The 23,145-nt window shown below is 43.1% G+C and overlaps 1 protein-coding gene across 1 annotated transcript; it reads right to left on the bottom strand.

The window, feature by feature from the left end:
* LOC138633550 (CD151 antigen-like) lies at nt 1-22,173 on the bottom strand. Its single transcript, XM_069719868.1, has 8 exons — nt 21,972-22,173; nt 16,991-17,075; nt 13,309-13,500; nt 4,725-4,799; nt 1,875-1,979; nt 613-771; nt 306-392; nt 1-218 (listed from the first exon to the last, which is right to left on the bottom strand). Exons 2-8 carry the CDS (start codon nt 17,072-17,074, stop codon nt 159-161), a joined length of 762 nt encoding a protein of 253 aa, XP_069575969.1. The 5' UTR covers nt 17,075; nt 21,972-22,173; the 3' UTR covers nt 1-158.
* Nucleotides 22,174-23,145: the final 972 nt, after the last annotated feature.

The following is a 23,145-nucleotide window of genomic DNA, read 5'->3' as shown; positions in this document are numbered from 1 at the left end:
ATCCTCAGATGTGCAATTTCGATCCTTTGCCAAATGTCCCCCCCCCTTCCTCCCCATGTGCAAAGCCAAAGAGAAGAACCCTATGGGCTACTTGAGTTTGACATGTGGCGGTGAAGGTACCTCCCACACACACACACACACACACCTTCTTCTTCCTCTCAGTACGGCTCTGCCTTTAGACTTCGGTATAGGCAGCAGGTGAACACCATCCCTACGATCTGGGGGAGGAAAACGGCATTTAGCGGAACTGCGATCGCTCTGCGAGTTTGCGCGCGTTTATTTTTTTTCGGGGGTTACTTGCTCACCTGCACACAAGCGATCCCGACGCCCACGGCGCCGATGATCTTCAGGTGGTCCAGGATGAATTTCTCCAGCTTAGAGATGCAGCCACCCTAAATGGAGAGAGGGAGGGGAGGGAGGGGGGGGCGTGGGGGGGAATCATCAAAGTCGATGTATAGCTCATTACAGGTTTGCTGCAAACGCACGTTGACGGATACGGTTTGGATGTGATGGCTCTTCTGTCTCTGCCGCACTGAGACGCGACAGAAATACAGATGAGGCGCCCCCCCCCCCTCCCCCACCCCCTCCACTCCCACCCCTTCATGCTCTCACCTCCACCTTGTAGATGTTGGAGGGGTGGTCCCTGAGGCCGCAGAGCTCCGAGGGAGTCTTACAGCAGCTGTCGGGAACCTTCCTGGTGCTGGCGTCTCTGGAGCGGATCCAGATGCTCTCGGCCCAGTCGGACGAACTGTTGCTGCCGCAGCATTTAAACTGACGGGAGGCGCGAGGAAAGGGAACAAACAAAACAAAACAAACAAATAAACAAGAAGCCAAACAAGAAAGAAACGGGAAAACGGTCAGGTAAATAAATTGACTACCGCGAAACCAAGCGAGTCGTTTGCTTCAAGAGTTGTTCAGCCTTTTTTGGTGCCGGTTCTCACTCTCGCACCCGTGGGGCGAAGGCGACGCCGCTCCAAGCCGCTAGTTAGCTCGCCTTCGAGACGGAGGAGTGTTATTTGAATTGGATTACTTTAAGCCCCGTCGCCGGTTAGTGCCCCATTACGGGGTTTTTAGTCGCGAGGAGCGATGACGATCCGGGTTACGATATCGGGGTCAGAACCAATCAGAGGCGGCGTGGTGACGTGTGCAGTTTGGATATCGGAGCTGCTCTGTAAAAGTAATACAAATAGGGAAACAAAAAATAAATAAATGCTGGAAACGAGGAGAGAACACAGCGAATGGCCTCTGTCCAAATGTGATTAACCGGCTGACGGGAGTAACTTCCTGGGGCCTGAAAAATGAGGAAATAGTCCAGCAACTAAACGGCTGTAAAAACCCACAATGTGCCTATTTCACAGGTTTTCCACAGATTAAAACACAAAACTTGTCAAGTCGTGAATCTGAGATATTCCAGCAGGTGGATTTTGTTTCCTTCGGACAGAGTCTGGGGAGCCATTTCCCCTCCCATCCCCGTCTTCATGCCGAACTAAAAGCTAGCCAGCTTTTATTGCCGTCTCCTTGGGATTAATAACGTCTGACCCAGCGCGCGAGCAAATAAGCATATTTTAAAACATACTGCACTATTTCTTCGACGGTGTAAAGGCAGCGGGTCCAAACAAATTGCCGGAGGCGGTATTAAAAACTGACGACGGAGTAAAGAATACGTGTCGCCGTGCGTCAGGCCGGGAGACTCTCACGCTTCAAAAACGGGGCACAAACCGACCGAGAGAGAGGCCAAGTTACAGCGCAAGAGCGCAGACAAGTCCACCGTCCTCGGCATGGAGTCAAGAGGGGCCCGGGATCGGATTGGTTCCCGACCTCGCCCTCCAGGTGTGTGTGTGTGTGTGGGGGGGGGGTGTCACGTGATCTCTCACCTCCTGCTGCAGCATGTCGACGGCCCTGGTGACGTGATCGTGGCCCTTCTGCTGGTACTTCTGGATCATGGTCTCCCTCAGGTTCTGCTTCAGCTCCTCGTTCAGCTGCTCGGAGAGACGCGAACACACACACGCACACACACACACACACACACACACACACACACACACACACCGACTACATCAGCACAACAATCTCAGATTAAAAGCGCTGAAAAGCTGAACAGGTTGTTGTTGTTGTTGTTGACGACTTTGCCACTGATGGCGTGTTTCACAGCACGCTGGGATTTGAACGGCGTTTTTTGTTTTTGTGCCGACACGGCGTCACGGACGGAGGAAGCAGGCGAGGACGGAGGCACCGGGAAGTCGGCGTCTTTTGTTCTCTACTCCGGCGGCAGAGAGAGAGAGAGAGAGAGAGAGAGAGAGAGAGAGAGCGTGCGCGCTCGCTCGCTCGAAAGGAGCAGGAGGGTTCTGGGGGGCTCAGTTTCTATGGCAACGAGCCAGCTGGGAAAGCACTGTAAATCAAAGCGTGAAGGAGATATCAAGGGAATGAATGATGAAGAGAAAGCAAGGGAGGACGGAGCGAGATGAGAGACACGGGAGGTGAAGATGAAGGAGGAGCGGGGGAGAGGAAGAGGAAACGGGGCGGGTCGGAGGCGTTTTCTTGACGCTGTGGCGTTTTTACCCGTTGACGGTTTTGTGGAAACGCTGCGGCGGCATGTCGGAGGATATCAAATGGCTCAATGAGTGGAAACAGCCGGCCGTCAACAAACGTCTACATGTTTTACATTATAAACTAACAAAATGTTTTGTTATCATGAGTGTTTTTTTGTTTTTTTTGTGGATTACTGGTAAAAATAAAAAAAATACTGAATTCGTGCTGTTCAGAGTGTCTTTATAATGACACGATGTCATATAATACACGGCCAGGGACACGAAGTTCAAACGAGGAAAAAAAAAAAAAAGCGTTCGGTGTTTGTTGGTAAATATCTGAGGGATTAATTCTGGTTTTAATTCAAATCATTCACAAATCTGTTGCTGCTGTTGTTTATTTCTTTTAGGGACCAAACCACTTCACTCCAGTCGTACCTTGGCTGGATGGTAAATGAGTCACTTACACTATTTACTCGTGTTTAGCTTCAGTTGTTTTTTTTTTGTAATCTAGTGCAGGACAAAACTTCACGTTTCCCTCAGGCTAAACACATTTACAAACGGACATAAAGTATATATATATATATAAAAAAAAATGTCAAACTAGATCTTTAATGCCAAGTTATTGTTATTTTTAAATGGCCACTGAAGGAAACTGTAGCGCAGACATTTTTTATATGTACTCCATATTTTAAATAACACGTCTGGAAAACAGCTGCTCCAAAATAGAAAGATACAGCCCTAGTTGTCTGCAGGAGCTCTTTTTTTTTCTTTCTTTCTTTCTTTCTTTCTTTCTTTGCCCCGAAGGAGGCAACACTGACATCTGCAGGTTGTAAATCTGTTGTTGGTTTCCACGAGTCGGGAGTCAAAGTGATCAGAGGGCGACTGAGCAGCTCCCCGGCGGAGAATCTGCAGCTCGCTGAACAAGAATAAGGGCGTGAGGGAGTTAGAGGAAAAAGGGCTCTTAGACTTTTTTTTTTTTTTTTCATCTTGAAATTGAAATGTTCTCGTGATTTAATAACAAAAGGACGAAGAAGCAGAGGGAGAGAAGAAGACGAATGGCTTCACGCCACTTCAAACGCGCAGGACGGATATATAGGACGGAGCTCGAGGAAGCGGGACGGGAGTGGTGGACCTCGGCGGCTGCGTGAGACTAAATGAGACAGTCACACTGACAGCAGCGCTCCTCTCGACTGGGGGGGGGAGAGAGAGAGAAATAAGTCCTGTTGCTGAGCTACAGGCCACCGGGCTTTAAGACGAGGCGGGATCGGAGCGATGTCATGTTAATATTTATACCAGGAAGTAAAAAAAAAAAAAAAAAAACGTCTCATTTCCTGCTGTTTGCTGTGCAGTCAGCAAAAACTCCACACTGTTCCAGCTGAAATGTGCTCGGGGAGGCTGTCGGACTTTTTTTTTAAATTTTTATTTTTTTACATTAACTGCATATGATAAAAGAAAATAATCACTCGGGGGACAAAATGTTTGTATTTAGCGCACATTTTGTGGTGCCGAGCAGAGTTTTTACTCTCTGCAGTCTGTCACCCGACAACAAGGTTCTGAGAAAAAAAATAAAAATAAATAAAAAAAAAAGAGCTCCGAGTTGTACTTCAGTTCAAAATCAAAACCGATGTTTGAAATGATTCCGACAAAAAAAAAAGTGCATTCAGCCTCGTTTTGTGAACAACTCGTGGCATTTCCAGCTCATTTCGGCCCGTCTCGTATTCACCATTTTTAATTGTCCAACTTACATTTCCTCCTCACGATCTCGTCCGTCATGCCGGTTTTGTCGCGGTTACAATTACGGCGCCACGAGGGAGCTGAAACCGGTGTCTTCGTTGCGTTACACCGCTTCGGACTGAGTGCTCAGATTAGGAGACCGGCCGGCTCTGTTGATTTTCTTTAGTGGAGTAAAACATCAGGTGTCCATATCGGGTGAGACTTGTGTCCACCAGGACACTCAAATACATTTCCTGACTTTTTATGACAGTATTATTACTTTTTTTTTTTTTTTTTTTTTAATCCAAAATGACTGTTTCTGTCATTTGAAATCAATATCTAGGCTTCCCATTTTTGTCAAGCGCCCCTCCGTCTTTCCACCCGACGCGAAAATCCCAGAATGCACTGCGAAATATCTCCCAAGGAGGACGATGTTTTCTGGAAGAACCCGAGGGGCGGGAGGGGGGGGGGAGTGGGGATTACCTGCTGATAGTAGATGTAAGCCAGGACGCCAGCCAGGATCTCCAACAGGAAGACACACATCAGCAGAACAAAGTACTGAGGAAACACAGAGGAGAGAAGTCAGAGGACGGTGAAGTGATGCGATGAAGAGACGAGTTGCTTGGAAATCCGACGCGGCGTCTCGCCGGCTGCGTCTGACACCGCCCGAGCCGCGCTTCTCCTAACCCGGTTTGAACTTCGTTTCCGTCACCAGCGCCGTGCGTCGCCCTCGCTCGAGCCGCTCGGCGTTCATTCAGCGTCCCTCGAGGGAGCTGTGCTGGGAAAGTAAGTTTGAACAAAACGGAGACGATTAATAACAACTAATATTGGGGGGAAAAAAATCTTGTCCACTGCAGGGTAGCATTCGTTAAAGGAATAAATAAGAACAATGTCCAGAAACAGGTTCGGATTGAAGTACAACTTAGGTTTTTTTTAGGTTTTTTTTTTTTTTTTACTGATTGCACAAAAAGTAGTGTTCAAGTTGAAAAATCTATAAAGTTGACTAAAAACAGTCAACATTCTGCGTTCTGTTGATGTTTTCATAGTTTATTTGAAAAAAAAATTAAAAAAAATAATAGATTACCAGTCCCTCCAGAAATTCATGCCTCACAACAATTAATGCAGAGTCAACAAATCTCCACAACGTTTTGCGGGAGCTTGCAATTTTGTTAAATTCCTGTGATTTATTTATTTTTTATTTTTTTCTGCGTTAAAAGTACTCAACTCGCACTCTGCTGAAGGCGCGAAGGAAATCTTTCCAAATAAAACCTGCTTCATCAACAAAAATAACTCCTCATTCGCAGTCAGCGAGGCTCCTCTCCTCTCATCGTTTAATCATATTTTTGTCATTTTGAACCCCTGGATCTTTAACTTCAGAAAAGATGACAACTAAAATATTTCCAAGTACGTCTGTGATGTGCAGCATAGAAAATTAGTTAGTTGTTTAAAAAAAAAAAAAAAAAAAAGTTTTTACTTCGACTCAGAATTTTTGCAATTCCTGCAAAAAAAAAAAACCAACAAAAAAAACAAAACACATCAAACCTCCCAGATTGCGTCGCTGAAAATTCACACATGTCTGATTTCTGATTTACAGAGGAAAAAAAAAAATAAAAATACAGCCGGGACGGGAATACAGTCTCATGCGCAGCCAGTCGGTGTGAAATATGGAGCCGGGACACACCGAGTATCTAAAACATACTCAGTAGAGCGTGGCAGGACTGTAGAAAAAACAACAACTTGGATTTCATTTCAATATGGATCAGAGGGGGGAAATTTAAACAGGGGGAAAAAAAAAACCATGGAAACTTTCACAGCGATCCTTAAAACACAGAGATGCAGAGTTGGCCGACAAGTTGTCGAAATAGACGGCGGGGCCAGTTTTGTTGAGATGATTCATAAGACCACAGACTGGGATGTTTTTTGTTTTTTTTTATATTCCTTCACCTTCACGCGTGAATATAACGCCATCAAATATGTAAACGCGCCACCGAGGGAGTCCGAAAAGCCGCACGCAGGTCGGGTTCGCTGCGGGAGGGGGGGGGGGTTATCGTTTATCGTCGGATTCGTGACCGGGGGAGTTCAAAGGGAGGGGCCCGCTTTCTGTGCCGAGGGAAAAGCGGACCTTCCTCCTTCAGAGTTGAAAGACGAGAGAGAGATATCATCGGACCCAAAACCTTGACCTAAATTCCTCTGGCCCGCCGCTATCTGGGAGAGAGAACCGACCCGCTAAAGTGGACTCCCTCTTTGATTTGATGGCTTCGGCCGATTGGATCTCTGAGCGGCTCCGAGCAGACTCGTGTTCAGCTGAGGGTCTGAAGGAAAGACAACGTACGTCAGTTCATGGATATGTTTGAAATATGTGCCGAAGTGTCTTTGTCTTTGTGTAGAAACTACCAGTGGACAATATGTTTGAGATTTTTTTTTTTTTTCTTCTGTGATGTCCAAATTCCAATCTGCCAAGCAGGAAATGATGATATTTAGAAATAGCAGCGGAACAGAAACATCAAAAATGAACCCCTTCCTGCAATGAATTGATTTCAAATCAGTCGCGACTTCGAAATTGACTGAAATTAACACGTAATACTTCATAAGTTATTATCAATGAGGGAGCCACTAACCCACCACAGCGGGGGTATAGAGCGATTTCTCTAAAAACAAAAAACAAAAGAAGGACAACTGAGTTTTCTGAGACTCCCTCATAATTATGTTTGTGCGCCTCCTTCACACACAATCCCAGCGATCTGCAGCGGACTGATCCCACCTGGACAGCCATGTGTACAGGGTGTGACTGACAACTTGTTGTTCACCGTGGAGACCGAGGCGGCTGAACTACTGACTGTAGCGACTCCAGAAGAACTGCTCACTCTCTCTCTCACACTCTCTCTCACACTCTCTCTCCCTCTCACTATCTCACACTCTCTCACTATCTCTCTTGCTCACTTTCCCCTCTCTCACACTCTCTCTCTCTCACACTCTCTCTCCCTCTCACTATCGCTCTCCCTCTCACTATCTCACTCTCTCACTATCTCTCTTGCTCACTCTCCCCTCTCTCACACTCTCTTGCTCACACTCTCTCTCGCTCACTCTCACACACTCAATCTCTCATACTCTCTCACTCACTCACTCTCCCTCTCACTCACTCTCCCCTCTCTCACACTCTCACTCTCACACTCTCTCTCCCTCTCTCGCTCACTCTCACACTCTCTCTCACTCTCTCTCTCCCTCTCACTCTCTCACTCACTCTCCCTCTCTCACTCACTCTCCCCTCTCTCACACTCTCACACTCTCTCTCCCTCTCACTCTCTCTCTCTCCCTCTCACTATCTCTCTCCCTCACTCTCTCATACTCGCTCTCCCTCTCACTATCTCTCTCGCTCACTCTCCCCTCTCTCACTCTCTCTCATACTCGCTCTCCCTCTCACTATCTCTCGCTCACTCTCCCTTCTCTCACACACTCTCTCTCTCTCACTCTCTCGCTCACTCTCTCACACTCAATCTCTCTCATACTCTCTCCCTCTCTCACTCTCTCACTCCCTCTCTCCCCCTCCCTCTCTCCCCGGGCGACTTCAGGTCACAGAGTAATTACTGTCAAAATGACTGTCAGCAGGTTCATATGTATAAAACCTTTTGTTTTGTCTTCTTTTTAAAGCGCCACACTGGCTGCAGACTCACACAGTATGTGTGTAGGCTGCTTGGCTGAACTACACACACACACGCACAAACGCACACACACACACACACACACACACACACGCACGCGCACGCACACAGCCAACATCTCCCGGTCGGCTCAGACTCATCTTGCTGAGGTTGTTAGAAAATATTTGAACAGTTTCTTTTGGCCTTTTGTGGCCTTCTTTCACAGAATGGAGTTTCTGAACTTTTTGGTTGTCCTCCCCGTCCTTCATCTCGATGCACCTCCACCTCCACCTCCACCAAGCGTACGTCAGGGAGCCGCAGCGACGGTATCCGTATGCAGGTCCACGTTCGACTGTGTCTCTATTTCAGACTTCATTAGAAGTGTACCGCCGTCTTTACAATTACGGAGCGAGTGGGGAGTGGAAGGGGGGGAGGGGGGAGGACGACTAATCAGACTGCTGGACACTCGTCGCTTTTTCAAGGTACTCAACCCGGAGACTTCCCGGCCATACGTAACGTACAGCTCGCCAGGCTCTCGATTAATTTAGTAATTGGATGACAGCGCTCATTAAACTGTGATGTTCAGTGGCTCTGCGAGATTCATTGAGGATTTACATCATTTTTCAGAGAAAAGTATGGATTTCTCACTTTAAGCTTCAGGCGAGGCATTTTACTTTAATTTGTCAGTTATTGTGCTGATTATTTCCCTGAATAAAAAAAATTACATAAATGTTTGACCCCCCCCCCCCCCCCAAAAAAAAAAAAAAGTTACTGATTAATTTTCCATTTACAAATCAATTATTGTTTTTCTGCTCCAATACTCTCAACTGGTGACAAAAAGCTTCACATTAATGCTGTACTCACCTGCTGTCAGATCTCACATCAATTCTCCAGGTCACAAAAAAAAGCTCCTTGTCCTGGCAGTAAATACGTCGAGATACAATATGAGCCGTTTCCATGCGGCAAACACACAATCCAACCAACACACAAAAAGCTAAAGTAGTCGGGTGACATTTAGAAATGAACAAATAAGACGATCATCCGTCACGGTCATTATAGAATAAAAAAAAAAGAAAAAAAAAGTGGGACATGTCAGCTGCAGTTTTATGGCCGATTTGAAATTCATAAATAAAAGATTTTTGGATGAGGACGTCTTAACGAGTTAAAAATGCAAATTATACCGAGTTGTCATTCCAAGAGTTTGCTTCTTTTGATGCGCAACATAAAGTCAGCACACACACGCACACACACACACACACACACACACACACACACACACACACACAGAGAGAGAGAACTCCATTATGTTCTCCGTCTTCGCCCCCCCCCCCCCTCTCTTCCCCCACCTGCCAAGTCCATTCCTTCCCTGTGATTCATGGCTGTAATCTCAACTCTTCAAGATGCGCCGTGCATCAAAAAACAGACACACAAACAGAGAAGTGTGCACAGGTTTCAAACCCGGCAGGAGCTCGGTCAACTTTACATGCAGGCAGGAAACATCCCCAACCCAACGATATTTCTTAGTCAACACCATAAACACGCCGTTTTAAAGGCCCTTTTCCACACCCTGCGCCCTATTAAAAAGTTTTCTTCTGGTTCTTCTTCCCTCGTTGAAAAGCCTAAAAAGATTGTCGTCAGAAACTCGCCGACTCGGTGAAAATCTCGGGCTTCACTCATCAGGTTGCAGAGAGCAGGAGGCGAGCGGCCTCCGACTGAAATGAACTGGGAAGCAGCCAAAAGTCTCCTTGACCGTTGCTTCTTCTTGCACCTCCGCCGGCCTGTTGCCTCGGATAAAAATATCTCTCCATTTTTTTATTTATTTTTTTAAGATAAAGAAGCAACAAATATAGGTAGAAAATAAAAAAAAGTCAAATGGAGAGAAAATTTACATACGGAGAGATGCCGACAGACAGAAAGTGAAATGGGTTCTCCAGTTGTGCATCCGTCCTCATATTTGACATAAATAGTTTGATAAAGAATAAAAAAAAATAGTACATTTTCACAAACCTTCCTTGGTTTGACAAACTATTATTATTCCATGTAAATGTCCTATTGCAAAAAAATTGTGTGCCGTGTGTCTTTTCCCAATTTTTAAAACCCGGTTTTTGACTCCGTAGCTGTGTTATACAGAAGAGTCTCAAATTAGAGCTGAAACGATTAGTCAAATAGACAAATCGTCTCTCTTTTTCATAACGTTGTAACCTGAGTACTTTATGGTTTTGGACAACGAGTTGGACAAAATAAAAGAACAGAAGAAGTGCTCTTGGGGTCGGGAAGACTCGCTGCGTTTGACGTTCATCACAATACCAAAGGCAGCGTTTCTCAGAGGTTTGGACGTTGCTGGCGGCGCGTCGTGTGACCGACGTGTACGCAAGGACTCATGCAGTTAAACGGGGGACGAGATGTCAAATAAACCCCTTTAATAGAAGATTTACCGACGTTGAAATCGTGCGTCCCCTTCGATCGGGACCCCCCCCTACCCTCTCTGGGACCCTTTTTAGTTTGAAGAAGTCGCAGCATCTGGCAGACCAGCGGTTTAACTTTGATTCCTCGTTCACTCAGTGACGGATGTTCTGCTTTGCCGCTGCGGTCCAGCCCCAAAAATGTCGTATATTTGTAATTTATCGACTCACGAGCTCTCGCTTCTTCTCAGCCTGAGAGTCTCTTTTGCATTTTGCAGGACAGTTTCTGTCCTCTGATCTCTGTGTTTCACGAAGGGCGGAAGCCCCCCTTCCCCCTCCCCCCCTCCTACACCGACACGGTGACGGCGAGCGAGAGGGGAGGTTGTCCGCGTCGATAGCTTTGTTCTCTCAGACGGATGCCGAGATGGGTTGCCAAATATGCTCAGGCGGACGTCGATATGCCCGGGCAGCCCGCCCGAGTAACGTCTCTGATAAATGATGAATCAATTAAGCTGTCCGCAGCCTCGCTAAAGACAAAACTAAAGTTCAAACTAGAATCCATTGGCTTGATAACCTCGCTGGTGATCAATGCCTCTGGCTAAATGGGACAGACGGAGAAATATAAAAGAAAAAAAGACCGACCGATAAAGTGACAAAGACAGAAAGAGGTAAGTAGGCAGGAAGAAATAAACAAAGAGAGGCAGACGTGTAAAATGTGCTGTCAGAACTGCATGAAGTCACTTTCTCCATCGGGGGATCCAGCCTCTGTTAGGAATGTGTTCCATTTGGAAAAAAGTTTCTCCCTCCTCCTCCTCCTCCTCCTCCTCCCTCCTCCTTTCCCCCCCTTCTCCCTCCACCCGAGTCGTTACACCGCTGTTCTCCAACAACACAATGAAGCCGAGTGTTTGCAGACAAAACACCACACCCGTCTCCTCGCGGGACAGTTTTCCTCCTTTTTCCTCTTTGTCTCACTGACCCTCTCTTACACGGTACAAACGTCTCCTTATTAAAAAGTCCTCCTTGGCCTCCCTCCCTGCAATCAACCAGAAGCTGCAGGTACTTTATCTTCGCCTTACAGCTGCAGAACATCCCCGCCGTGTTTCGGACGGATCAGCGGGGTTTTTTTTTTTTTTTTCTTCCTTTCGTTCTAGGACTTGTGACCTTTCAGGTTTGCGGGACGGCGCCGCCAATCACCGCTCGTGTACTCTCGGCAGGTACCAGGCACTCTCCACACACAACAGCAAAACAACAATTAATCCGCCGCTCTCTCCCCCGCCCCCCAGCCCGCCCTTATGTTCGCCCTCTTTAACAATCTCGATAGCACCTCTCCTTGCCGACAAGTTCATTCTTTCGCCGTGACTCATCGCCCTAATCTCGACTCCTCGGGATGCACCGAGCGTTTGAAAACTACGGAGGAGGTGGAGGCGCATATTTCGATTTACACACAAACACCAGCTGAGTTATGAACCAGGTGATCTGCACATATTAAGGAATTTCTTTCTATTTATTGCGCAGGTCGATTGGACTCTTTAATTCAGCCTCAAAAGAGCTCAGATTCCCACACTGGCTGCTCTGAGAACCTGAGAACACACACCTGAGGATTTTCTCGATTTGTCGATGTTCTGATGGCCGTTGTCATGACTACAGATTTACATACGGCTGTCGGTACAGGCATCTCAAACGTTGGGCAATTATTATGAATGGTTGTTTTGTTTTTTTTGGACAATTATTGACGACAACGCTGCCGTATGAGTGTCGCACTGATATTTGAGGCAAACAGTTGCTGCATATTTTGAACTTTTTCCTCTTCTCTTTCTAATAAACAACTACTGTTTGTACAGTGTCCCGTATTTACTTTTTATATAATCCCACCTGTTTTCAGTGATATTTTGTGCACAGAATCAGCCCCAGTATGTGGAGCAGGTATTTTTTTAATAATATCACAAATTTACTTGTATGCAAGTCGTCGGTGGAAAATACTGTCTCTTCCAACAGTGTACTTCTTAGCCATGTGGCTGAAAACAAGCAGGACAGACTTCATGTTGGCTTTGTTATCACACAGGCTGTGTGATAACAAAGCCACAGAGTTTTCCTTTGAAAAAGTGAAGGTCTTCGGTGGCCGGCAGGGACGACGTTTGAGAAAAGCACATTCTCTGAAAACAAGTGCATTTCCTGATGCGACTGAACTATTGAACGGTAGACCTTTGGCACTTTATGGTACATTACGTCTTTAGTTTCTGGGTTGTGTTTTGTTTTTTACCCTTGTTTGTGGCATTTTGTGTATTTTCTTATCTGACTCTTGAACTGGAAAATCTTTGGAAATGTATCAATCGATCAAACTTTATTTATATAGACCTTTTCATTAGGGAAGGGCAAAATTCAATAATCGCTCCGAACTAATCGACTAAGCCGTGTAGCAAAGTGTTCTTTTCCTCATATTGTTTACTAGCGGTTGGCAGACAGCATTTACACACATTACCGCCACCTTCTGACGGGAGTAACGCATTACAACCAGTCATCGGTAAAAACGAGGAGCTAAGGAAGGCCGAGTGGCATATACTCATCTATTTTGTACATTTGAATGACTATTCGAATATTTGGAAAATCATGTCCCATCCCTACTTTTTATATCAGTTAATGCAGTTCAAAGTGTTGAACAGATGATTGACAAGCCGATAGACAAACAGGTGTAAAACAAAAACAAAACAAACCAACACGAATATAGAAAAATATAAAATCGATCTTTAAGATGCAGTTTGTTTTCTACGTTTTCTACCTGCTGCCCCCTTTTTTTTTTCCTGTTTTTGATCTTCTTGAAGTATTCAAGAGCCATGAATGAAAAAGCAGATGGTCGTTAAAGCCATCCTGGAATGAGGGTCGGTGGAGGCCGAACAATCGGTGATCGCTGACTGGTTGCGCGTATACATCATATCAATTTGGTTTAGGCTGCACAATACATATTTCCCACACTGCGAAATTCTCACAAGTGCGCCTCTTTTATCTTTCCACCTTGATGTGATCTCTTACCACTCGCAGTAGCCTTCGCTGCTCCTTGAAAGTGGCACAACAGCCCAGCACGCCTGTTACCATGACGATGGCTCCAGCCAGGATCAGTATGTAGGCGGAGGCGGCGTAGGTCTTGGAGGAGAGAAGGCTGATGTAGTCGCTCTTCTCGACCAAGGTCCAAACACCCACCGCCATCACAACGCCCCCTGCCAACTGGGAGAGAAACACGTGGTCAGAGTCCCGTCAGCGGAACGCAGAGGAAGACAAAAAAAAAAAAAAAAACCTGAGCGCTACAGAAAGGGTTTAAATTATTAATCGCTTAAGTGGGCCTCAAAGTGACAAAGGAGGAGCCTGAAGTTAATGTCTGATGAGGTGATAAATTCTTCCCACCGCTGCAAGATAATTGTGAAGGGCCGAGCAAAGCTGCTTAGACCAGTAATCCAGGGCCGTCGCTGCCACTGTGATGGAAATACAAACTGAGCTACAGCCGCGGCAAATAGTCAACTTATGCATCCGTCGATTGACAGAAAATTAGTGTTCAACTATTCTGATGATCAATTAATCGCTTCAGTTATTTTTCAAGCCGAAACGCTGCCTCGCTTTGTCATTTATGATCATAAATGTCATGTCCTTAAACTGAAGACCTCATTGTGGACCGTCACTGTTAACCCAAGCATTTTATAGACTGTATGGTTAACTAAAAGAAACTATTGGGAGATTTGAAGTGAAACAATCATTGCAGCCTTATACTTCTTTTGCCATCTTAATTTTCACAAACTTTAAAAGCAACCATATGATTTAAAGTCTGAAGAATTGTGCAACGTGACAGTGACTCTTTAAGCCGACAGACAAACTAATTACAAACCTCCGTCGTGATCAAGTCAATCGGCAAATAGCTAGTGTCATACTCCCTCATCAACATTGTCTGAGCTGGGAGTTTAAGAGAATATGGAGGACAATTAAAACAAAACAATATCAGCAAGACGAGTCAGCAGATGGTGCAGCGCTGCAACAGAAATCTGTCATCATGCCAAAGCAGTCCATCTAACAACCTGCCTCATCTAGATTTAATTTATAAGAGAAAACGACGGCTACAGAAGCGAGACAGAGTCAGACGGCGAGGCAGAAAAAACAGACAGTGCTGGGAAAGTTATTTGTAGTCGCACTCTTTATTTACTTTTACCATTTTACTAATTACTCAGCGGGAGCAGTGATTGTCCTTCTCGGTTCATAGATGCAGTTTAGAGCGCAACATGAAAACACAGCAGTCTACGAACTCATTTAACGTTAGCGGCCTGCAAAAACCTATCGAGCGAAATAATCAGGGATTTTAAAAGCTTTTGCTCATGACCAATGAGTACGTATGACTCCCCCCACCCCCCACACCTCCCCATTCAAAACACTTTAAAGTGGTTTTCAATTTATTTCTTCGAGATAAGATTCAACAGGGTATTCAATATTCAATACGTAAAAAGCAACAGATACACACACACACACACAACACTGTGTGGATAAAATCTAAGAAAAAGGCTATAATAACTTGTTGTTTTTATTTTAAAGTCATCTTTCTACCCAGACAAAGATCCAGGGACAAAGAACCACGGAAGTCGGAAGCAGACTGTGGTTCAGTTTTTACATGAACTGCTCTCTGTGGTGAACATGATGCTTGCTGTGTCTGCTGTTAAAACTCAATGAGCCACAGCAATTAATGAATCCCATCCAAAACTGTACAAAGGAATTTCACACATTGGCGACCCCCGGTGGCAACAAGAGGTATTAACCGAACATTGGACAGTGAATGTGATGTTTGGTGCGTGAAAGGATTTTTCTTCTCCCCATTCATAAACCAACAGATATATTTCTTCTTTTTAGAAAGTAATTTGGTTTGGACTGAAGGGATGATGTTTGATTTAGCTTTAAACCAAGTATAAAACCAAACAGTGACTCACAGTAAGTGAAATAACTTATTATTAAAATGAATTTATTAATTACAGAGCATTTTTATCATCCGTTAGCTGGATGACGCTTGTGCAAGTCATCCCTGGTGCCAGGGCGACTCCCAATTTTTAAAAATCATTGCCGTCATAATAAGTGCTTTCTGTGCATTTTGAATGAGGTCGTGTTCTGAAGATATCTCATTCGTCAAAAAGATTCTAATAATCTCGACGTAAAACCTACAAGAAAGAACACGTTAATAGTCCGCTTCAAAGGAAAACCACCCAAACCTCATTTTAAAGGTTTTTACTCCTATACTCAAAAACAGACATCTACTCCAACTGAAAAAAAAAAACCCTCTTCTGTCTGATCATAAAAAAAAAACTTTATCTAATAAGAGTTCACTTTTTTTTTTTTTTGAAACTCCATTTAGTGTCTCGAGTCGTCTTTGAAGTCCGACCAAACAGTCGCTACATGAACAGAAAGCAGGACACTGCGATCAAATGTTACTGCCGAGGTAAAACGGTCATTCAGCGGAATAATAAGTCACAGTGTTGCAGCGTGTTGGTTTTGTTGCCTGAAGTTTAGGCGCAGCGATATACTTTTGCCACGAAAACCGAATAATCAAAACATCTGATTTGGTCTGAAATATTCATACGTTTTTACATCCGACGTTCGTTTGTCATCGGGAACGCCGCATTCCTGACAGTGGAAAGTTTTTTTTTTTTTTTTGGGGGGGGGGGGGGGGGGATTCAGCTTTGAATGCATCTTCTGTGTCCTCAGTAAAAGTATGCGACTTGGCTTTGATTCTGTGCAACGGAGTCGCAGCAGGCGTTTCTCTGCTGTCTGAATAAAAAGACTTTAAGAAAGACTTATGTGGTTTTTTTGTTGTTTTTTTTTACTATTTATGGCGCATAAAAAAACGAATAATCTTTTTCCCCCATACATTTAAATACTGTATGCATGTGTATTACTTTCCTTTTAAGGCTGGGCTAAAAAAAAAAAAAAAAAAAGAAGAAAAAAAAAATCTGCATTTTATAAGCTTGGATTCGTTAAAACTTGAATTACAACCCTCGTCTTTACTGGGAATTGGACTGAATGTGTTTTCTGAATTGTTTCCAGTTCGATCAATATCACAGTTTGGGGCTCCGATAAACGATCGAGGCCTCTGCGCCGAGCCCGCCAGCTTCTCGTGTTTCAACTCATCTGTTAGACGCATTTATTTTCATTGATTTAAGGTAGAAGCGGTGGACTTGGCACACATTAGAATCGCGGCTGATGCTTTGTCGGCTCGTGCGAACCGGATCCCATCAAAACCAATCGGAGGGAGTTTTAAACAAGAGCCTACGCCTCTTCCCTCAACCTGTCTCCACGGCAGGTATCGCAGTCTATTCCCTTCAGGATACTTTTTTTTTTTTTGTGGCTCTGGTGATCGTTTCAGTCCCTTCTTGTCGCGGCAAGTTGAAGCGGGTCTGTGAACTGTGCTGAAGTTGCTGTTCCGTTTCTCTTCCAAATACTGCAAACTTGGAGGTTTAACCGATTACAGCAATTAACTTGGTTACTACGATGTTATTCTAACCAATAAAAGTAGTGGTGAAACTAACACACACACAAAAAATTAACCATTAGCTAAAGACACCTTTTTTTTTTTTTATTTTTTTTTTTAAAGCCCTCCGTGCATTTGCTTGAAAACACTTAAGACCGACACAAACACTTAAAACAATGAAGTCCTCCGTGCGGGCTCAGCTGTGACTGAGTGGAAACTTACCCAAAAGAGAAAGTTGAAAGTAAACAGGAGGTATTTCAGGCAGATGGTTCCACATGTTTCCTTTTTCTCCTCGTAGACCCCCATGCTGCAAACGAACAGCAAGAGTTTCAGTCAGTTGTGACATCATCGTACAGTAGAAGTAGATTTTAGTTTTTGGCACTCAACTTTAACTCGTGATCAAGAGCAACGACTTGTGAGCTTTCTAACACGGAAAGGTGTCGGTGAAGATAAATGGGATTCTTCCTGGTAACTTCGTTTGTACAGGCAAAGAAAAACTCCTCTCTACTCGCATCAGGCATGATTTGAAACTACTTTGATGCCAGTTCCTATATGATACCCAACTTGTTGTGCCAGTATCAAAACAAGACTGTTTTTGAGACCTTACACGTCCTTTTTTTCTGGAGAATATTTTTTTGTTTTCTTGTTTAACACAAGAATCGTCAACACTGCACAAAACTGTAACTTTAATACAAATGAAAATGTTGATTTAAAAAAAAAAAAAAATGAAACAAAGCTGGACATTTATATCTGCTTACAACTACATTGCAGTGTGTTTAACTATTTATGACATTCTTTGTATGTTTGCTTATAAATGCTAATTAGGGGGATTGCAAGTGTTACAGAAATATCCGCTGATCAATTTATCAAGTAGTCTATAAAATAAAATAAAAAAGGAGAAAATATCAGTTAGAATTTATCAGAGCCCACAATGAGGTTTATCTGTTTGAATATATTTGGATTTGGACTTTTGGTTAGAAAAATAAATCGAATGAACAACAACAACAACAACAACAAAACTTCCCAAACCCTTATACTTAGAAAGCTGAAACCACTGATGCTTAAAAACTCAAACGATTAAATCAGTTACCAAAATGGTTGCAGATTAATTTTCCGTCGGTCAACTCGTCAACCAGTCGCGGACCATTGTCACGGCAGACATTTTTGACTTGTCGTTGTCGAGAGAGCACGCGCGTATTCACGATGGCTTCATTTAAGCGTCCCAGTAAACCGTGACGGTGAACCAACATCACCGCCTCTCGTCAGTAATAAACCTGACTTTTCCTCACGGTGTCACGGCACCTGAACGTGAATTCGGTGCGCCGCAGTACAGCCGCCTGTTATAGAGGACGTCGAAATGACTGCACCAAATAAAAACTGGCTTTCCCTGCTATTGTGAGATGCTTTTAACAAATGAGTTGTTACAGAGCTAATGTGGACCGTGGGGTGGGGTGGGGTGGGGTGGAGAGGGGAGGGGGGGTAGCGAAGCACCAGATCAGCAGTGTAGGCAGAATCACTGAGCTGAGTTATTACATGTGTACGCAGAGAGATCCATGACTAAGCACCGAGTAGGAGCGGAGAGTCGGCCAAAGGCCGGAAAAATGATAACCGCCCCCTTCTCCGGTGCCCGACACCGACATCCAGCACTTCTGGAGGCAAAAACCTCTTCCCTATGACACCAGACGAATATTTGAAACTGGGTGCGTTTCACGAATCAAATCTATGACAAGTATAAAAATCATGCAGGAATAAAAAAATAAAAAAACAGGAGCTTGTTCCAACGATATGTATATTTAATATCTGATCATATAACAACACGCCACAATGTCTCACATCCTTTTTTCTTTTTTCTTTTTTTTTAAACCCCACAATTTTCATGGTTAACTTGCCAGTCGAGCCCGGACTCGCCCTCCTCTGCCTGCCTCTGTTGGTGTTTTTTTTAAACTCCTTCTTCCTTCCTCCTAGCTCTGCTGTCTGCCTCCCCACCCCCACATAGACACCGCTGTCAATTTAGATGGCGAGCGCTGCATGAGTGAGTGAGTCTGGTCTCTGTCTGCTGGCCATCTGTTGTGGAGGGAACCTCTTAGTGTGTTCCTGTTAATTAAATTCAAACAAGACATAAATTGACAACTCCTTCGTTTTACTTTTCCGGAGCCTGACGGGAATCTGCTGAATCAAGACAGGAAATTTCAATGTTTACAGGCTTTCTTTTTTTTTTTTTTTTTTTTTTTTTTAAGTGGAGAACCACCGGAGAAGAAATGCTTCTCTATCGAGGGTTTCATCTTTAAGTGAATATCTGATTTCCACAGTTTTTGGTCTCATCACCTTTATTTTGTTTAAGAACGTCGTATCATTTACTCAGGAGCTTATTTAAACATGGCGTTTGCCTGGTGAATAAATCTGGGATGTACCACCCGTCTGACATACTCACTGTAAACTGCACTTAGAAAGCTGAAACCAGTCTCATCTACGCTTGGAGATTATAGTGGTGAAATACCTGGAACAGGTCCAGAAAGGAGTTCATCATCAGCTTAAAAAAAAAAAAAATACAGATTTAGTTCAAAGTTACTGCTTGGTGAAGGTAAATAAGGTGTTTTCAGGCCGTAAAGCACCAACCACCAGCTTCAGGCAATTATTAAAGACCAAAACTTCTACGAATGACTTCAATGAAACTATTATTACAGGCTTTTAGAAATGAGCCTAATTAAAGCATCACCAGAGACAGTGACGGTTTACTAACATTTCTTCTTGAGTATTTGTATTTGGTTTTCTGTGTAAAGTTGGCTGCTGAATATGAACTATCGCGTGATGTCTTATTTTAAATGCAAACAATATTTGACCAAATAACCATTTGATATGGAAAACCAATGTTGGTACTTTTTTCTGTTTTACGGGACAATTAAAGTTAAAAAGTGTAAAATTGAATCGACAGGACACGCTAGAACTTCTGTGCAGCTGCATCGCTCCAAAGACAAACAATCAATAGTCAACTAATTGATAAGTCAAGCCACAGAAAACTGATCTGCCACCATTTCGATAAGTGATTAATCGTTGTCAACTATTTCAAAATTCTCTGATTCTGGCTTTTCTGATGTGAACTTTTGCTGAATTTCTTGTTCTGCTTCAATTGCACTCTAAAACTTTAGTCGGACAAAACAAACCTTCTGCTGATAATCCTGCACTCGGTAAAACTCTGATTATCTTTTCACCGCTTCCGTTTATGTTACAAAACAAAAACAGTTCAATGGAAAAAGAAAAGCAGCAAAGTAATTTTAAAAAAAAAGTTTGTTTGTGGCCCATCGGTTGGCTCACCTGAATATCTTGAGACTACGTTCAAAACATTTCAGTCTCAGATCCCAAATTTTGACTCGACTTTCCACACGGGAATACAAATAAAGCCTTCGGTCCACATTGTTGATGCAAACAACGAGCTGCAGATTTGAGCAGCAACAGTCACAACTAAAAAAAAAAAAAATTAAAAAAAAAAAAGTCATTTGAATTGGACATCTGCAAATAAACTTTTTGATTTGCTAAATAAAAAGGAAATTCAGCAGGTGTGTCGAAAATCCAATTTAGTAGATTATCGTCCTGCTTGTTCATTTATTACATTTTTACAACAAGGAGCTTCTTTAGGCCTGAGCTATTTTAAAAAAAATTAATAAATAAAATAAAATAATTATATTAATGACTTCCTTAAAGATATTAGCCTCATTTAGTTGGAGGACAACAACCTGAATAAAAAAAAAATCAGCAACATTTCCTCTGCTCTTCTTTCCCCCCGAAAGGTTAATGTTCAATTTTTTTTTTTTTTAACAAATGCGTTTACTTCTGCTATAAAACCCTGCAGGTGAAACCCTCCCATTCCTTGTCTAAACAAGTAATCCAGTTTGCGCTACCAGTCTGAATCATCGCCCTCCGTTGTGATTCATGTGACCCACGTTTGAAGCCACATTAATCACACCTGTGACCTCACACATTCAACACACTGGAAAACCACCAGCTGCAGGTTATCTGACCGGCTGCGTTGTGAAAATGAGACTAAACCCGAATGAACTCTGGTTCAGTCAGTATATGACGGGCGGGAGGATCAATCCCTAAAGTATAAAAACTTCCAACTGTACATCTTGTTTTTGTTTTTTTTGTTTTTAGTATCATAAGCAGTCAGAATAAATACCTCAACAGTGGAGCATTTATTTTGGTGGTAATTCAACTATAGCTATGCATGAGTAGCCTGTTAGGTTAGGTTAGGTAGTTATTAATCCCCGAGGGGACATTTTTTTTCGCTACAGCAGCATACAGGAAGCAATAGATAATAATAGAAAGCAATAAAATAGCAGTAAAAATATTAAATATAAAATGCACAGTATATATCTATATATATTATATACAAACAACACAAGAAACACAGACAACAGTGTTATTGTTGTGTGATGGATTTTGCCAGAGGTGAGTTATTGTACAGTTGTTGTAAGGATGAAATCTTTCCCTGTCTTTTAACTAATTAAAGAAAACCAAACTTAAGTTAATTACATGTGGAACAAGCATCCTAAATATGCGAGATGCTGCTGAAACTGTGAACTCTTTTAAAAAAATTTTTAAAAAAAATCAGAAATTAAAACGTTTAATGTCTCTGAAAAAGCACCATAAACATCTTTGTTTTATTGTCTGTTAAATATATTTTTGGATGCGTTCCTATCCCTCGGTAATAAATAAACGTACTTATATTATTAACGAGCACTGATTACAAGGAAAAGTTAAGGCAAACTTAACATTTCCAAAATCGTAGCAGTTTCCTAACGACGGCTCAGGTGGGGTTTTGAGTTTCAGGACAACCGTCTATAATCCTAATCTTGACACTTAACACAGGATAACCTTCACCGAGTGTTATTTTATGGGATTAAACCGAGATAAATCAAGAGTTTTCTGCGTTTTCCTCGGTTGTTTCGTTGCGGCGCATCGCTACCGCTAAAAGTTACAACGGTCCCTCAAACTATTTAAGCCCCATTTAATCAAAACGACCCACTTTTTTTTTTTTTTTTTTTTTTTTACAACAATGATGCGATCATTGAAAACACGTGAAATTGTTTCGTTAAAAAAATAAAATAAAAAAAATAAATAAATAAAAACCACGTCAACCTCGTCTGGTTCGGGCCACTGCGACATCGCAGCGTTAGCTCGCCGAGCACTTCCGGCGTCCGCTTACCTGCCGTTTTCTTTCTTTATCGAGACGCGGAGATGAAACGAGCGGAAAGATAAAGGTTTCTTTTAAACGTCGCCCGTTTTCATTCCGCTTTCCTTCAATTGAGGCCTCTCCGACGACCGAGTGAAAGCTGGGGAGCGGACAACCGAAACGCTGAGCTCACGGACTGAGAGGCTGGAGCTGCTGCTGACTCCACCCCGGGCCACCTGCATGTTTCTGGGGTGGGTTCTTTGTTTTTTTTTATGTCCCCCGCCCCGGGGGAGGTATTTTTGGTCCTAGGGCGGTTACGGCAAAGCCCCTCCCTACTCTGCCTGTGATTGGCGTACTCTGAAACGAGACGGTAAATCTTAGCCAATCATTACTCGATTACTTAAACCGAACCGACGAGAGCAACAAGTTCAAGCCAATCACAGGCCGAGTAGGGCGGACTGTGCCCTCGCCGTCCTAGGAAAGAAATAAGTGTCGCGGAGCGATGCTTTGACTTCAGTGTGATCTGGACCAGGGCCAATGCAGATACCGAGAGGAGCATTTATAGTCTTTTTTTTTTTTTAATTATTATTATTATTATTATTTAGGAACAGAACGGAGCACAAGGTTCAACACAGCATGATTAAAGACGGGTCAAGTGTAAGTATTACCATAAAAAAAACATACAAACAAAAATAAAATCTATGAGCAATACATTTAGAGCTTAACTAAAGTGACAATGACAAAATGGTAAACAGAACACAGACAATAAACGACAGAAGCATATATAGACCAGTCAATATTTTAGTCACACTTGCTACAGTTTTTTTCTTTATTTTTTTTACAGTTTTCTACCCTTTTCTTAAGAAAGTACCACTTAATATTCTGCATGTTTGTTTGAAGCCTTAGTGACTGGACCACAACGATTGTGTCCCAACCAAATAATCCTGTCTGATCAATAAACTCTTATGAGCGTCCAAGTTGAACAGATTTGGGTAAATATTATGTTATAATTTTCTCAGTTCACAAATAACCAACAGAGTCTGAGTTCTACTGATGTTGTAATTGTTTATCTTACCTCTTGGCTTTGACTTGAGGATCATTTAAGTTATTTCTTTTCTGGTTTATATCATTTTTTTGTGAAGCTGGGGTTATATCGGTTATTGTTTGGATAGATGTTACTATTTGAATTTGCGATGTTTCTATGACA

The sequence above is a fragment of the Brachyistius frenatus genome, unplaced genomic scaffold, assembly GCF_029030835.1.
Source record: "Brachyistius frenatus isolate BFR_SWC_R1_liver_20210118 unplaced genomic scaffold, ASM2903083v1 Contig_226, whole genome shotgun sequence".
Classification (NCBI taxonomy): Eukaryota; Metazoa; Chordata; class Actinopteri; family Embiotocidae; genus Brachyistius; species Brachyistius frenatus.
This window is presented reverse-complemented; position numbering and strand designations above follow the sequence as displayed.

Excerpts from the sequence above, each read along its gene's own strand:
- LOC138633550 (XM_069719868.1), bottom strand. The coding sequence starts at position 17,074 with ATGGGGGTCTACGAGGAGAAAAAGGAAACATGTGGAACCATCTGCCTG. Across the intron at positions 4,800-13,308 it reads AGCGAAGGCTACTGCGAGTG|TACTTTGTTCTGCTGATGTG; the intron begins GTAAGAGATCAC and ends GTGTTTCCTCAG. Across the intron at positions 1,980-4,724 it reads CTTACATCTACTATCAGCAG|CTGAACGAGGAGCTGAAGCA; the intron begins GTAATCCCCACT and ends CTCTCCGAGCAG.